The sequence below is a fragment of the Salmo salar genome, chromosome 09 (assembly GCF_965601325.2).
Source record: "Salmo salar chromosome 09, fSalSal1, whole genome shotgun sequence".
NCBI classification, from domain to species: Eukaryota; Metazoa; Chordata; class Actinopteri; order Salmoniformes; family Salmonidae; genus Salmo; species Salmo salar.
In genome coordinates, this window is record NC_138299.1 from 58,445,001 (window position 1) to 58,460,035 (window position 15,035).

Consider the following 15,035-nt stretch of genomic DNA (forward strand, 5'->3'; position numbering starts at 1 on the left):
GCACGGCAAATGGTACCGGAGCACCAAGTCTGGGTCCAAAAGGCTCCTTAACAGCTTCTACACCCAAGCCATAAAACTGCTGAACAATTAGTAAAATGGCCATACCTACATATACAAATGACGTCGACTAATCTGTACCACCACACATTGACTCGGTACCGGTAGCCCCTGTATAAAGCCTTGTTATTGTTATTTTATTATTGTTATTTTATTGTGTTACTTTTTATTAAATGTTTTACTTTAGTTGATTACGTAAATATTTGCTTAACTCTGGGATATGTGGGATGCTAGCGTCCCACCTCGACAACAGCCAGTGAAATTGCAGGGCGCCAAATTCAAAACAACAGAAATCTCATAATTAAAATTCCTCAAACATACAAGTATTATACACCATTTTAAAGATAAACTTCTTGTTAATCCAGCCACAATGTCTGATTTCAAAAAGGCTTTATGGCGAAAGCATACCATACGATTATGTTAGGTCAGTGCCTAGTCACAAAAAAACACAGCCATTTTCCAGCCAAAGAGAGGAGTCACAAAAAAGCAGAAATAGAGTGAAAATGAATCACTAACCTTTGATGATCTTCATCAGATGGCACTCATAGGACTTCATGTTATGCAATACATGTATGTTTTGTTCGATAAAGTTCATATTTATATCCAAAAATCTCAGTTTACATTGGCGCGTTATGTTAAGTAATGTTTTGCCTACAAAACATCCGGTGATTTTGCAGAGAGCCACATCAATTTACAGGAATACTCATCATAAACTTTGATGAAAGATACAAGTGTTATGCACAGAATTATAGATACATTTCTCGTTAATGCAACCGCTGTGTCAGATTTTTTAAAAGATTTACGGTGAAAGCACACCATGCGATAATCTGAGTACAGCACTCAGCCACCAAAACAAGCCATACAGATACCCGCCATGTTGTGGAGTCAACAAGTCAGAAATAGTGTTATAAATATTCACTTACCTTTGATGATCTTCATCGGAATGCACTCCCAGGAATCCCAGTTCCACAATAAATGTTTGTTTTGTTCGGTAAAGTTCATCTTTATGTCCAAATACCTCCTTTTTGTTCGCGCGTTTAGTTCACTAATCCAAATGCACAAGGCGCGGGCACTAAGTACAAACGAAAAGTCTAAAAAAGTTCCATTACAGTTCGTAGAAACATGTCAAACGATGTACATAATCAATCTTTAGGATGTTTTTGTCAGAAATCTCACGCGATCAACAACTAAAGGCTTTCAGCTGAGGCAGTTACTGTGACTGCTCTTATTCGCTCCCCTTTCACAATAGAAGCCTGAAACAACGTTCTAAAGACTGTTGACATCTAGTGGAAGCCTTAGGAAGTGCAATCTGACCAAATGTGCACTTTATATTGGATAGGCAATCACTTGAAAAACTACAATCCTGTGATTTCCCACTTCCTGGTTGGATTTTTCTCAGGTTTTCGCCTGCCATATGAGTTCTGTTATACTCACAGACATCATTCAAACAGTTTTAGAACCTTCAGAGTGTTTTCTATCTGAATCTACTAATTCTATGCATATCCTAGCTTCTGGGCATGCTTTTCATCCGGGCGTGAAAATACTGCCCACTATCCCAAATAAGTTAAATTCTAGAACTGCATTATTGGTTAAGGGCTTGTAATTAAGCATTTAATGGTAAGGTCTTCAGCTGTTGTATTTGGCGCTTGTGAAAAAGAACATTTGATTTGATTTGTTTGAGATGGTGAAGCATGATTCATCACTCCAGAGTTTCCACTGCTCAAGAGTCCAATAGCGGCAAGGTTTACACCATTCCAGCTGACGCTTGGCATTGTGCGGCAGTGTGCGGCTGCTCGGCCATCCAAACCCATTTCATGAAGCTCCTGATTAACAGTTATTGTGCTGATGTTGCTGTCAGAGGCAGTTTGAAACTCGGTAGTGATTTCAACACTCGGCGGCACCATTTTCAGCACTCGGCGGCACCATTCTGTGTACTTGTGTGGCCTACCACTTTGCGGTTGAGCTGTTGTTGCTAGACGATTCCACTTCACAATAATAGCACTTACAGTTGACCGGGGCAGCTCTAACAGGGCAGACATTTGACAAACTGACTTGTTGGAAAGGTGGCATCCTATGATGGTGCCACGTTGAAAGTCACTGAGCTCTTCAGTAAGACCATTCGACTGCCAATGTTTGTCTATGGAGATTGCATGGCTGTGTGCTGGATTTTATACACCTGCCAGCAACGTGTGCGGCTGAAATAGCCGAATCCACTAATTTGAAAGGGTGTCCGCATACTGCTGTATATATAATGCATCTAGTTTATGTGTTATGTCAACATCTGTCTATTTATAACGCTATTAATCAGGAAGATAACTCCGATACACTCAAACAGTCCACGATGACTAACATGCTTCTCCTCTCTCTCCTGTCCAATCAGAAGGCCCGCATTGGACCAGACCGGACCGCATGGAGAAGAAGCTCCTCGCAATTCCAGCAGCCAATACCGTCAAATTCCGGTGTGCTGCCGCCGGAAACCCCACACCCTCCATCCATTGGCTGAAGAATGGGAAGGAATTTAAGGGTGAACAGAGGATGGGCGGGATCAAGGTGAGTCAGACAGCCAATCAGACATTAGTAGTCAGAAGTTAGTCGACAGAGGTATACAGAGGTCTTACCAAGGAGGCGTCCCAAATAGCACCATATTCCCTACATAGTGCACTACTTTTGACCAAGGCCCTACAGAGACCAGAGCAGTACTTTAAGCCCTACTGACCCTTGTCAAAAGTAGTGCACTATATAAGGAATAGGGTGCCAATCCAGGTTAACTTCCTACTATATAAGATATAAGAAATAGGATTCTAAGCCAGGTTCAATTCCTACTATTTAAGATATAAGGAATATGGTGCCAAGCCAGGTTCACTTCCTACTATATAAGATATATAAGAGTATGACATAGGCTGTTTGAGAATGTTTGAATCCTGAGCAACCTGCCTACACACTGTTTGAAGTACAATAGACCAACATAGCTACTGTAGGACAGCGGAGTCAAGGACAGCGGAGTCAATCACCACCTTCCGGAGACACCTGAAACCCCACCTCTTTAAGGAATACCTAGGATAGGATAAAGTAATCCTTCTCACCCCCTCAAAAAAGATATAGATGTACTATTGTAAAGTGGTTGTTCCACTGGATATCATAAGGTGAATGCACCAATTTGTAAGTCGCTCTGGATAAGAGCGTCTCCTAAATGACGTAAATGTAAAATATAAAATGTAGTTGGTCAAAGCTGTGTGCTGGAAAACCTTGGTGTAGCATGGGTGGAGTAGGCATTGTGGCATTGTGCTCATGTGCATTTCCTTGATTCTTCAGCTTCAGACCAACTTCAAACATAGTTTTTTGTTTTTAATTTCCATGTTTTTTTACAAGGTGATTTTCTGTTAGAGGAACTGCACACGCTGATTTGTTTTTTTGGGCTCCTCAAGAAATGTTGGCGGCCATGACAGATGTCAAGCCCCACCCACACTTGTGGGTGGGGTTTGATGTGAGTGTTTTTTGGGTGTGTCCTTTCCACCACCAATACACATCCATCTGTCAGAACCTTGCAGCTGTTTCCTCAATCACAAAAATCAAAACCTCCTGCAGGTTGAGGTCCATAACTACAGGCAGATATGTATGCTGAGATGCCGGAGGAAGCTTTGAATAGGTCCGTAGCCTACAGAGTAATACCACAATAATGTATTAGCTAAATGTATGTACACTAAACAAAAATATGAACGCAACATATAAAGTGTTGGTCCCATGTTTAATGTGCTGAAATATCAGATCCCAGAAATGTTCCACACGCACAAAAAGATTATTTGTCTAAAATGTGGTGCACGAATGTGTTTAGATTCCTGTTAGGGAGAAGGTATCCTTTGCCAAGATAATCACAACCACCTGACAGGTGTGGCATATCCAGAAGCTGATTAAACAGCATGATCATTTCACAAGTGCACCTTGTGCTGGGGACAATAAAAGGCCCCTCTAAAATGTGCATGGTATGGGCAGGCATAAGCTACGGACAACAAAAACACAGTTGCATTTTATCGATTGCAATTTGAATGCACAAAGATACCATGCCGAAATCCTAAGGCCCATTGTTGTGCCATTCATCCGCTGCCATCACCGCTGCCATGCACGACCCAATGTCTCAAGGACACAATTTCTGGAAACTGAAAATGTCTTGGCCTGCATACTCACCAGACATGTTTGGGATGCTCTGGATCGATTTGTAGGACAGCGCATTTCCAATTCCCGCCAATATCCAGCAACTTCGCACAGCCACTGCAGAGTGGCACAACATTCCACAAGCCACAATCAACAGCCTGATCAACTCTATGCAAAGGAGATGGGCCGTGCTGCACGAGGCTAATGGTGGTCACACCAGATACTGACTGGGTTTCTGATCCACGCCCCTAATAATTTTTTAAGGTATCTGTGACCACCAGATGCATATCTGTATTCCGAGTCATGTGAAATCCATATATTAATGCCTATTTAATGTATTTCAATGTATTGATTTCCTTACAACAATCTTTGAAATTGTTGGATGTTGAGTTTATATTTTTATAATAAAAGACAGCATTAGAGGAAGGGAGGAAAGGACAACTAATGAAGTAATAAATCCCAAATACAAGGAACTGGAACATAAAAGTACTCAAAAGCCCAAAATTAGGAATCAATAAGGTGGAAATAGAAACAAAAGGACATAGGTGGGGGACTGGAGGTGTGTTGGATGATGGGGTGCCCGAATGTTTATGTGATTGGAAAAATGTGATGAGTTGAATGTGAGTGAGCAATGAAAGTGGTTGCAAATGTCTGTCAGCAGGAGTTGTGACAGAATGAGAGTCTCCACTTCTGTACGTGACATACGGTGCATTCGGAAAGTATTCAGACCCCTTCACTTTTGCCACATTTTGTTACATTACAGCCTTGTTCTGAAATGGATTAAATTAAAACATTTCCTCATCAATCGACACACAATACCCCATAATGACAAAGCAAAGACAGGTTTTTAGAAATGTTATTTAGCAAATTTAAAACTGAAATACTTTACATAAGTATTTTTTTATTTATTTATCTCACCTTTATTTAACCAGGTAGGCCAGTTGAGAACAAGTTCTCATTTACAACTGCGACCTGGCCAAGATAAAGCAAAGCAGTGTGACAAAAAACAACAACACAGAGTTACACATAAACAAACGTACAGTCAATAATAATCTGTATACAGTGTGTGCAAATGGAGTAAGGAGGCAAGGCAATAAATAGTCCATAGTAGCGAAGTAATTACAATTTAGAAAATTAACACGGGAGTAATAGATGAGCAGATGATGATGTGCAAGTAGAGATACTGGTGTGCAAAAGAGCGAAAAAGTAAATGAAAACAATATGGGGATGAGGTAGGTAGTTGGGTAGGCTGATGCAGCGATCGGTAAGCTGCTCAGATAGCTGATGCTTAAAGTTAGTGAGGGAGATATAGGTCTCCAACTTCAGCGATTTTTGCAATTCCTTCCAGTCATTGGCAGCAGAGAAATGGAAGGAAAGGCGGCCAAAGCGGGTGTTAGTTTTGGGGATGAACAATGAGATATACCTGCTGGAGCGCGTGCTACGGGTGGGTGTTGTTATGGTGACCAATGAGCTGAGATAAGTCGGAGCTTTACCTAGCAAAGACTTATAGATGACCTGGAGCCAGTGGGTCTGGCAACGAATATGTAGCGAGGGCCAGCCAACGAGAGCATACAGGTCACTGTGGTGGGTGGTATATTGGGCTTTGGTGACAAAACGGATGGCACTGTGATAGACTGCATCCAGTTTGCTGAGTAGAGTGTTGGAGGCTATTTTGTAAAAGACATCGCCGAAGTTGAGGATCGGTCGGATAGTCAGTTTTACAAGGGTATGTTTGGCAGCGTGAGAGAAGGAGGCTTTGTTGCGAAATAGGAAGCCGATTCTAGATTTCATCCAGAGTAGTGATGCTAGTCGGGCGGGCGGGAGCGGGCAGCGATCGGTTGAAGAGAATGCATTTACTTTTACTAGCGTTTAAGAGCATTTGGAGGCCACGGAAGGAGTGCTGTATGGCATTGAAGCTCGTTTGGAGGTTTGTTAACACAGTGTCCAAAGAAGGGCCAGTTGTATACAGAATGGTGTCGTCTGCATAGAGGTGGATCAAGGAATCACCCGCAGCAAGAGCGACATCATTGATATATACAGAGAAAAGAGTCGGCCCGAGAATTGAACCGTGGTACCGCCATAGAGACTGCCAGAGGTCCGGACAACAGGCCCTCCGATTTGACACACTGAACTCTATCTGAGAAGTAGTTGGTGAATCAGGCGAGGCAGTCATTTGAGAAACCAAGGCTGTTGAGTCTGCCGATAAGAATACGGTGATTGACAGAGTCGAAAGCCTTGGCCAGGTCGATGAAGACGGCTGCACAGTACTGTCTTTTATCGATGGCGGTTATGATATCGTTTAGTACCTTGAGCGTGGCTGAGGTGCACCCATGACCAGCCCGGAATCCGGATTGCACAGCGGAGAAGGTACGGTGGGATTTGAAATGGCCAGTGATCTGTTTGTTCACTTGGCTTTCGAAGAAAGGCAGGGCAGGATGGATATACAGTGGGGGGAAAAGGTATTTGATCCCCTGCTGATTTTGTACGTTTGCCCACTTACAAAGAAATGATCAGTCTATAGTTTTAATGGTAGGTTTATATGAACAGTGAGAGACAGAATAACAACAAAAAAATCCAGAAAAACGCATGTCAAAAATGTTAGAAATTGATTTGCATTTTAGTGAGGGAAATAAGTATTTGACCCCTCTGCAAAACATGACTTAGTACTTGGTGGCAAAACCCTTGTTGGCAATCACAGAGGTCAGACGTTTCTTGTAGTTGGCTACCAAGTTTGCACACATCTCAGGAGGGATTTTGTCCCACTCCTCTTTGCAGATCTTCTCCAAGTCATTAAGGTTTCGAGGCTGAAGTTTGGCAACTTGAACCTTCAGCTCCCTCCACAGATTTTCTATGAGATTAAGGTCTGGAGACTGGCTAGGCCACTCCAGGACCTTAATGTGCTTCTTCTTGAGCCACTCCTTTGTTGCCTTGGCTGTGTGTTTTGGGTCATTGTCATGCTGGAATACCCATCCACGACCCATTTTCAATGCCCTGGTTGAGGGAAGGAGGTTCTCACCCAAGATTTGACAGTACATGGCCCCGTCAAATGATGCGGTGAAGTTGTCCTGTCCCCTTAGCAGAAAAACACCCCCAAAGCATAATGTTTCCACCTCCATGTTTGACGGTGGAGATGGTGTTCTTGGGGTCATAGGCAGCATTCCTCCTCCTCCAAACACGGCGAGTTGAGTTGATGCCAAAGAGCTCCATTTTGGTCTCATCTGACCACAACACTTTCACCAGTTGTCCTCTGAATCATTCAGATGTTCATTGGCAAACTTCAGATGGGCATGTGTATGTATTCTTGAGCAGGGGGATCTTGCGGGCGCTCCAGGATTTCAGTCCTTCACGGCGTAGTGTGTTACCAATTGTTTTCTTGGTGACTATGGTCCAAGCTGCCTTGAGATCATTGACAAGATCCTCCCGTGTAGTTCTGGGCTGATTCCTCACCGTTCTCATGCTCATTGCAACTCCACGAGGTGAGATCTTGCATGGAGCCCCAGGCCGAGGGATATTGACAGTTCTTTTGTGTTTCTTCCATTTGTGAATAATCGCACCAAATGTTGTCACCTTCTCACCAAGCTGCTTGGCGATGGTCTTGTAGCCCATTCCAGCCTTGTGTAGGTCTACAATCTTGTCCCTGACATCCTTGGAGAGCTCTTTGGTCTTGGCCATGGTGGAGAGTTTGGAATCTGATTGATTGATTGCTTCTGTGGACAGGTGTCTTTTATACAGGTAACAAGCTGCGGTTAGGAGCACACCCTGTAAGAGTGTGCTCCTAATCTCAGCTCGTTACCTGTATAAAAGACACCTGGGAGCCAGAAATCTTTCTGATTGAGAGGGGGTCAAATACTTATTTCCCTCACTAAAATGCAAATCAATATATAACATTTTTGACATGTGTTTTTCTCGATATTTTTGTTGTTATTCTGTCTCTCACTGTTCAAATAAACCTACCATTAAAATTATAGACTGATAATTTCTTTGTCAGTGGGAAAACATACAAAATCAGCAGGGGATCAAATACTTTCCCCCCCACTGTAGGTCTGTAACAGTTTGGGTCTAGAGTGTCTCCCCCTTTGAAGAGGGGGGTGACCGGGGCAGCTTTCCAATCTTTGGGAATCTCGGACGATACGAAAGAGAGGTTGAACAAACTAGTAATAGGGGTTGCAACAATGGTGGCGGATAATTTTAGAAAGAGAGGGTCCAGATTGTCTAGCCCAGCTGATTTGTACAGGTCCAGGTTTTGCAGCTCTTTCAGAACATCTGCTCTCTGGATTTGGGTGCAGGAGAAGCTGGGGAGGCTTGGGCAAGTAGCTGCGGGGGGTGCAGAGCTGTTGGCCGGGGTAGGGGTAGCCAGGAGGAAAGCATGGCCAGCCGTAGAGAAATGTTAATTGAAATTCTCGATTATCGTGGATATATCGTTGGTGACAGTGTTTCCTAGCCTCAGAGCAGTGGGCAGCTGGGAGGAGGTGCTCTTATTCTCCATGGACTTTACAGTGTCCCAAAACTTTTTGGAGTTAGAGCTACAGGATGCACATTTCTGTTTGAAAAAGCTAGCCTTTGCTTTCCTGACTGACTGTGTGTATTGGTTCCTGACTTCCCTGAAAAGTTGCATATCACGGGGACTATTCGATGCTAATGCAGTACGCCACAGGATGTTTTTGTGCTGGTTAAGGGCAGTCAGGTCTGGACTGAACCCAGGGCTATATCTGTTCTTAGTTCTACATTTTGTGAAAGGGGCATGCTTATTTAAGATGGTGAGGAAAGCACTTTTGAAGAACGACCAGGCATCCTCTACTGACGGGATGAGGTCAATATCCTTCCAGGATACCCGGGCCAGGTCGATTAGAAAGGCCTGCTCACAGAAGTGTTTTAGGGAGCGTTTGACAGTGATGAGGGGTGGTCGTTTGGTCACAGACCCATTACGGACGCAGGCAATAATGCAGTGATCGCTGAGATCCTGATTGAAAACAGCAGAGGTATATTTGGAGGGCAAGTTGGTCAGGATAATATCTATGAGGGTATCTATCTATTTTTGGCAGCATTTGTATGTTGAAGATAAATAAATAATTAAGTACATTTTGCCCATATTCCATCCACTTCGCTTTATTTTTACAATATATTACACTTGCTCTTTCTTGAATAATTTCCTCCAGTTCTTTTATACATTTGTTCTAACTTATTCTGTGCCTCCAGTTTTTATATGTATCTTCCTATTAGTTCCACTATTTCCTTTGTTAAAAAGAACTCTTTTGACCTAAATGATTTTTGTTTTAAAGATGAGTATTGAATTGCAAGTTGTCATCCAGTAGGCTTTGATCAAATTTCCAATATCCCACGTGGAATTTCTGTAAGAGTAATGTGTATGCCAATTATTTGCTTGTACACCTAGGGCTGTGACAGTCATGACATTTTGTCAGCTGGTGATTGTCAAGCAAATAACTGCCGGTAATTGACCATTAATTAACATAAACACATTTAGCATCTCCTATCTTCCACACACATCCTTAAAGCCACTGATACAGACCTTTGGAACACTTACATTTTAAAAAGTCTAATAAATCCATGTAATATAGCCTAAACCATCACAATAAATCCATTATTTATTTTCTAAAGACACATGATATGAAGAAAATGTAGTCTATTTCAGAAGAACAGAATAGCATTCTCTGAGTTGTCCTTATGTTAGGTCCTGATGTGGCTATGCCATGTGGCTGTGGGCTACACTAGTTCATTTAGCAGGTCCTGATCTGGCTGTGGACTACAATAATTCATTTAGTAGGTCCTGATGTGGCTATGCCATGGGGCTGTGGGCTACACTAGTTCATTTAGCAGGTCCTGATCTGGCTGTGGGCTACACTAGTTAATTTAGCAGGTCCTGATGTGGCTGTGGGCGACACTAGTTCATTTAGCAGGTCCTGATGTGGCTGTGGGCTACGCTAGTTCATTTAGCAGGTCCTGATGTGGCTGTGGGCTACACTAGTACATTTAGCAGGTCCTGATATGGCTATGCCATGTGGCTGTGGGCTACACTAGTTCATTTAGCAGGTCCTGATGTGGCTGTGGGGCTACACTAGTTCATTTAGCAGGTCCTGATCTGGCTGTGGGCTACACTAGTTCATTTAGCAGGTCCTGATGTGGCTGTGGGGCTACACTAGTTCATTTAGCAGGTCCTGATGTGACTGTGGACTTCACTAGTTCATTTAGCAGGTCCTGATGTGGCTGTGGGCTACACTAGTTCATTTAGCAGGTCCTGATGTGGCTGTGCTATGTGGCTGTGGGGCTACACTAGTTCATTTAGCAGGTCCTGATGTGGCTGTGGGCTACACTAGTTCATTTAGCAGGTCCTGATGTGGCTGTGGGCTACACTAGTTCATTTAGCAGGTCCTGATCTGGCTGTGGGCTACACTAGTTCATTTAGCAGGTCCTGATATGGCTATGCCATGTGGCTGTGGGCTACACTAGTTCATTTAGCAGGTCCTGATGTGGCTGTGGGGCTACACTAGTTCATTTAGCAGGTCTTGATCTGGCTGTGGGCTACACTAGTTCATTTAGCAGGTCCTGATGTGGCTGTGGGGCTACACTAGTTCATTTAGCAGGTCCTGATGTGGCTGTGGACTACACTAGTTCATTTAGCAGGTCCTGATGTGGCTGTGGGCTACACTAGTTCATTTAGCAGGTCCTGATGTGGCTGTGCCATGTGGCTGTGGGCTACACTAGTTCATTTAGCAGGTCCTGATGTGGCTGTGGGCTACACTAGTTCATTTAGCAGGTCCTGATGTGGCTGTGGGCTACACTAGTTCATTTAGCAGGTCCTGATGTGGCTGTGGGCTACACGAGTTAATTTAGCAGGTCCTGATGTGGCTGTGGGCTACACTAGTTCATTTAGCAGGTCCTGATGTGGCTGTGGGCTACACTAGTTCATTTAGCAGGTCCTGATCTGGCTGTGGGCTACACTAGTTCATTTAGCAGGTCCTGATGTGGCTGTGGGCTACACTAGTTCATTTAGCAGGTCCTGATGTGGCTGTGGGTTACACTAGTTCATTTAGCAGGTCCTGATGTGGCTGTGGGCTACACTAGTTCATTTAGCAGGTCCTGATCTGGCTGTGGGCTACACTAGTTCATTTAGCAGGTCCTGATATGGCTATGCCATGTGGCTGTGGGCTACACTAGTTCATTTAGCAGGTCCTGATGTGGCTGTGGGGCTTCACTAGTTCATTTAGCAGGTCCTGATCTGGCTGTGGGCTACACTAGTTCATTTAGCAGGTCCTGATGTGGCTGTGGGGCTACACTAGTTCATTTAGCAGGTCCTGATGTGGCTGTGGACTACACTAGTTCATTTAGTAGGTCCTGATGTGGCTGTGGGCTACACTAGTTCATTTAGCAGGTCCTGATGTGGCTGTGGGCCTCACTAGTTCATTTAGCAGGTCCTGATGTGGCTGTGGGCTACACTAGTTCATTTAGCAGGTCCTGATGTGGCTGTGGGCTACACTAGTTAATTTAGCAGGTCCTGATGTGGCTGTGGGCTACACTAGTTCATTTAGCAGGTCCTGATGTGGCTGTGGGCTACACTAGTTCATTTAGCAGGTCCTGATCTGGCTGTGGGGCTACACTAGTTCATTTAGCAGGTCCTGATGTGGCTGTGGGCTACACTAGTTCATTTAGCAGGTCCTGATGTGGCTGTGGGCTACACTAGTTCATTTTGCAGGTCCTGATGTGGCTGTGGGCTACACTAGTTCATTTAGCAGGTCCTGATGTGGCTGTGCCATATGGCTGTGGGCTACACTAGTTCATTTAGCAGGCCAAATATGGCTATGCCATATGGCTGTGGGCAACACTAGTTCATTTAGCAGGTCCTGATGTGGCTGTGGACTACACTAGTTCATTTAGCAGGTCCTGATGTGGCTGTGCCATATGGCTGTGGGCTACACTAGTTCATTTAGCAGGTCCTGATATGGCTATGCCATATGGCTGTGGGCGACACTAGTTCATTTAGCAGGTCCTGATGTGGCTGTGGGCGACACTAGTTCATTTAGCAGGTTTTGATGTGGCTGTGGGCTTCACTAGTTCATTTAGCAGGTCCTGATCTGGCTGTGGACTACACTAGTTCATTTAGCAGGTCCTGATGTGGCTGTGGGCTACACTAGTTCATTTAGCAGGTCCTGATGTGGCTGTGGGCTACACTAGTTCATTTAGCAGGTCCTGATGTGGCTGGGGGTGACACTAGTTCATTTAGCAGGTCCTGATGTGGCTGTGGGCTACACTAGTTCATTTAGCAGGTCCTGATGTGGCTGTGGGCGACACTAGTTCATTTAGCAGGTCCTGATGTGGCTGTTGGGTTCACTAGTTCATTTAGCAGGTCCTGATGTGGCTGTGGGCTACACTAGTTCATTTAGCAGGTCCTGATGTGGCTGTGCCATATGGCTGTGGAGCTACACTAGTTCATTTAGCAGGTCCTGATGTGGCTGTGGGCTACACTAGTTCATTTAGCAGGTCCTGATGTGGCTGTGGGCTACACTAGTTCATTTAGCAGGTCCTGATGTGGCTGTGGGGCTACACTAGTTCATTTAGCAGGTCCTGATCTGGCTGTGGACTACACTAGTTCATTTAGCAGGTCCTGATGTGGCTGTGGACTACACTAGTTCATTTAGCAGGTCCTGGTCTGGCTGTGGGGCTACACTAGTTCATTTAGCAGGTCCTGATGTGGCTGTGGGCTACACTAGTTCATTTACCAGGTCCTAATCTGGCTGTGGGGCTACACTAGTTCATTTAGCAGGTCCTGATGTGGCTGTGGGCTACACTAGTTCATTTAGCAGGTCCTGATGTGGCTGTGGGGCGACACTAGTTCATTTAGCAGGTCCTGATGTGGCTGTGGGGCTACACTAGTTCATTTAGCAGGTCCTGATGTGGCTGTGGGCAACACTAGTTCATTTAGCAGGTCCTGATGTGGCTGTTGGCTACACTAGTTCATTTAGCAGGTCCTGATGTGGCTGTGGGCGACACTAGTTCATTTAGCAGGTCCTGATGTGGCTGTGGGCTACACTAGTTCATTTAGCAGGTCCTGATGTGGCTGTGGGCTACACTAGTTCATTTAGCAGGTCCTGATGTGGCTGGGGACTTCACTAGTTCATTTAGCAGGTCCTGATGTGGCTGTGGGGCTACACTAGTTCATTTAGCAGGTCCTGATGTGGCTGTTGGGCTACACTAGTTCATTTAGCAGGTCCTGATGTGGCTGTGGGCGACACTAGTTAATTTAGCAGGTCCTGATGTGGCTGTGGGCTACACTAGTTCATTTAGCAGGTCCTGATGTGGCTGTGGGGCTACACTAGTTCATTTAGCAGGTCCTGATGTGGCTGTGGGCGACACTAGTTCATTTAGCAGGTCCTGATGTGGCTGTGGGCTACACTAGTTCATTTAGCAGGTCCTGATGTGGCTGTGGACTACACTAGTTCATTTAGCAGGTCCTGATGTGGCTGTGGGCTACACTATTTCATTTAGCAGGTCCTGATGTGGCTGTGGGCTACACTAGTTCATTTAGCAGGTCCTGATGTGGCTGTGGACTACACTAGTTCATTTAGCAGGTCCTGATCTGGCTGTGGACTACACTAGTTCATTTAGCAGGTCCTGATCTGGCTGTGGACTACACTAGTTCATTTAGCATACAAGACTTGCTTAGAATTCTGTAGCATTATTTACATTATTTTATAGTATGAAGAATACAATTGAACAAAGCTGAATAAAATAGAAAGGATATTTTCTCCAAAAGATTTGAGGGAGAGGTGTACATGTGGCTTCTGTGTTGAGCAGTTAACAAAGAAACAGGTCCTCCTATATGCTTAATTTATAGTTATTTATGCAACTTTAGTTGTGATACAAATGTTGGGCTATATGTTTAGATTTTTTATACATTCTAAGGCTGCATGATGTATATATATATATATATATATATATACTGTATTCTATTATACTGTATTTTAGTCAATGCCACTCCAACATTGCTCGTCCTAATATTTATATATTTCTTAATTCCATTCTTTTACTTTTAGATTTGTGTGTATTGTTGTGAATTGTTAGATACTACTGCACTGTTGGAGCTAGGAACACAAGCATTTCCCTACACCAGCAGTAACGTCTGCTAAACATGTGTATGTGACCAATACAATTTGATTTGATTTATAGAAATGTTGTGTAACATGAGCTCATGGGCTCCCATGAAGTGTTTGATTAGATTTTCGATCACATTTGCATTGATGTCAGAGTGATTATAGAGACAATAGAGTGCTGAGTACCAGGCAGTTAGCTAGTTCGGTAGGCTAATAAGGACCATCAGCAGCATCAGAGCTTGGAGAAGACTAATTACCGTGACTAAACGGTTACGTGGAATTTGACTGGCGTCATGAGTCATTAACGCCGGTGTGGAGGTAATACGGTCACCGTCACAGCCCTAGTCCTGACCAGACATAAACTTCTATATACCTGGTAGAGAGAGTTTCCTGTAGTTCTGACCAGACCTAAACGTCTATATCCCTGGTAGATAGCAGTTTCCTGTAGTTCTGACCAGACCTAAACTTCTATATACCTGGTAGAGAGAATTTCCTGTAGTTCTGACCAGACCTAAACGTCTATATCCCTGGTAGATAGCAGTTTCCTGAAGTTCTGACCAGACCTGAACTTCTATATCCCTGGTAGATAGCAGTTTCCTGTAGTTCTGACCAGACCTAAACGTCTATATCCCTTGTAGATAGCAGTTTCCTGTAGTTCTGACCAGACCTGAACTTCTATATGTCTGGTAGAGAGCAGTTTCCTGTAGTTCTGACCAGACATAAACT

General features: G+C 44.1%; 1 protein-coding gene across 7 annotated transcripts in view; it reads left to right on the top strand.

Moving 5' to 3' along the window:
• Positions 1-15,035, top strand: part of fgfr3 (fibroblast growth factor receptor 3) — a 301,397-nt gene that overhangs the window by 158,628 nt on the left and 127,734 nt on the right. For all 7 annotated transcript variants that reach the window (XM_082955832.1, XM_045723813.2, XM_045723812.2 and 4 more), the window contains one exon: positions 2,438-2,607. In XM_082955832.1, coding sequence (XP_082811958.1) covers positions 2,438-2,607 — 170 coding nt within the window. The remainder of the gene's footprint in view (positions 1-2,437; positions 2,608-15,035) is intronic.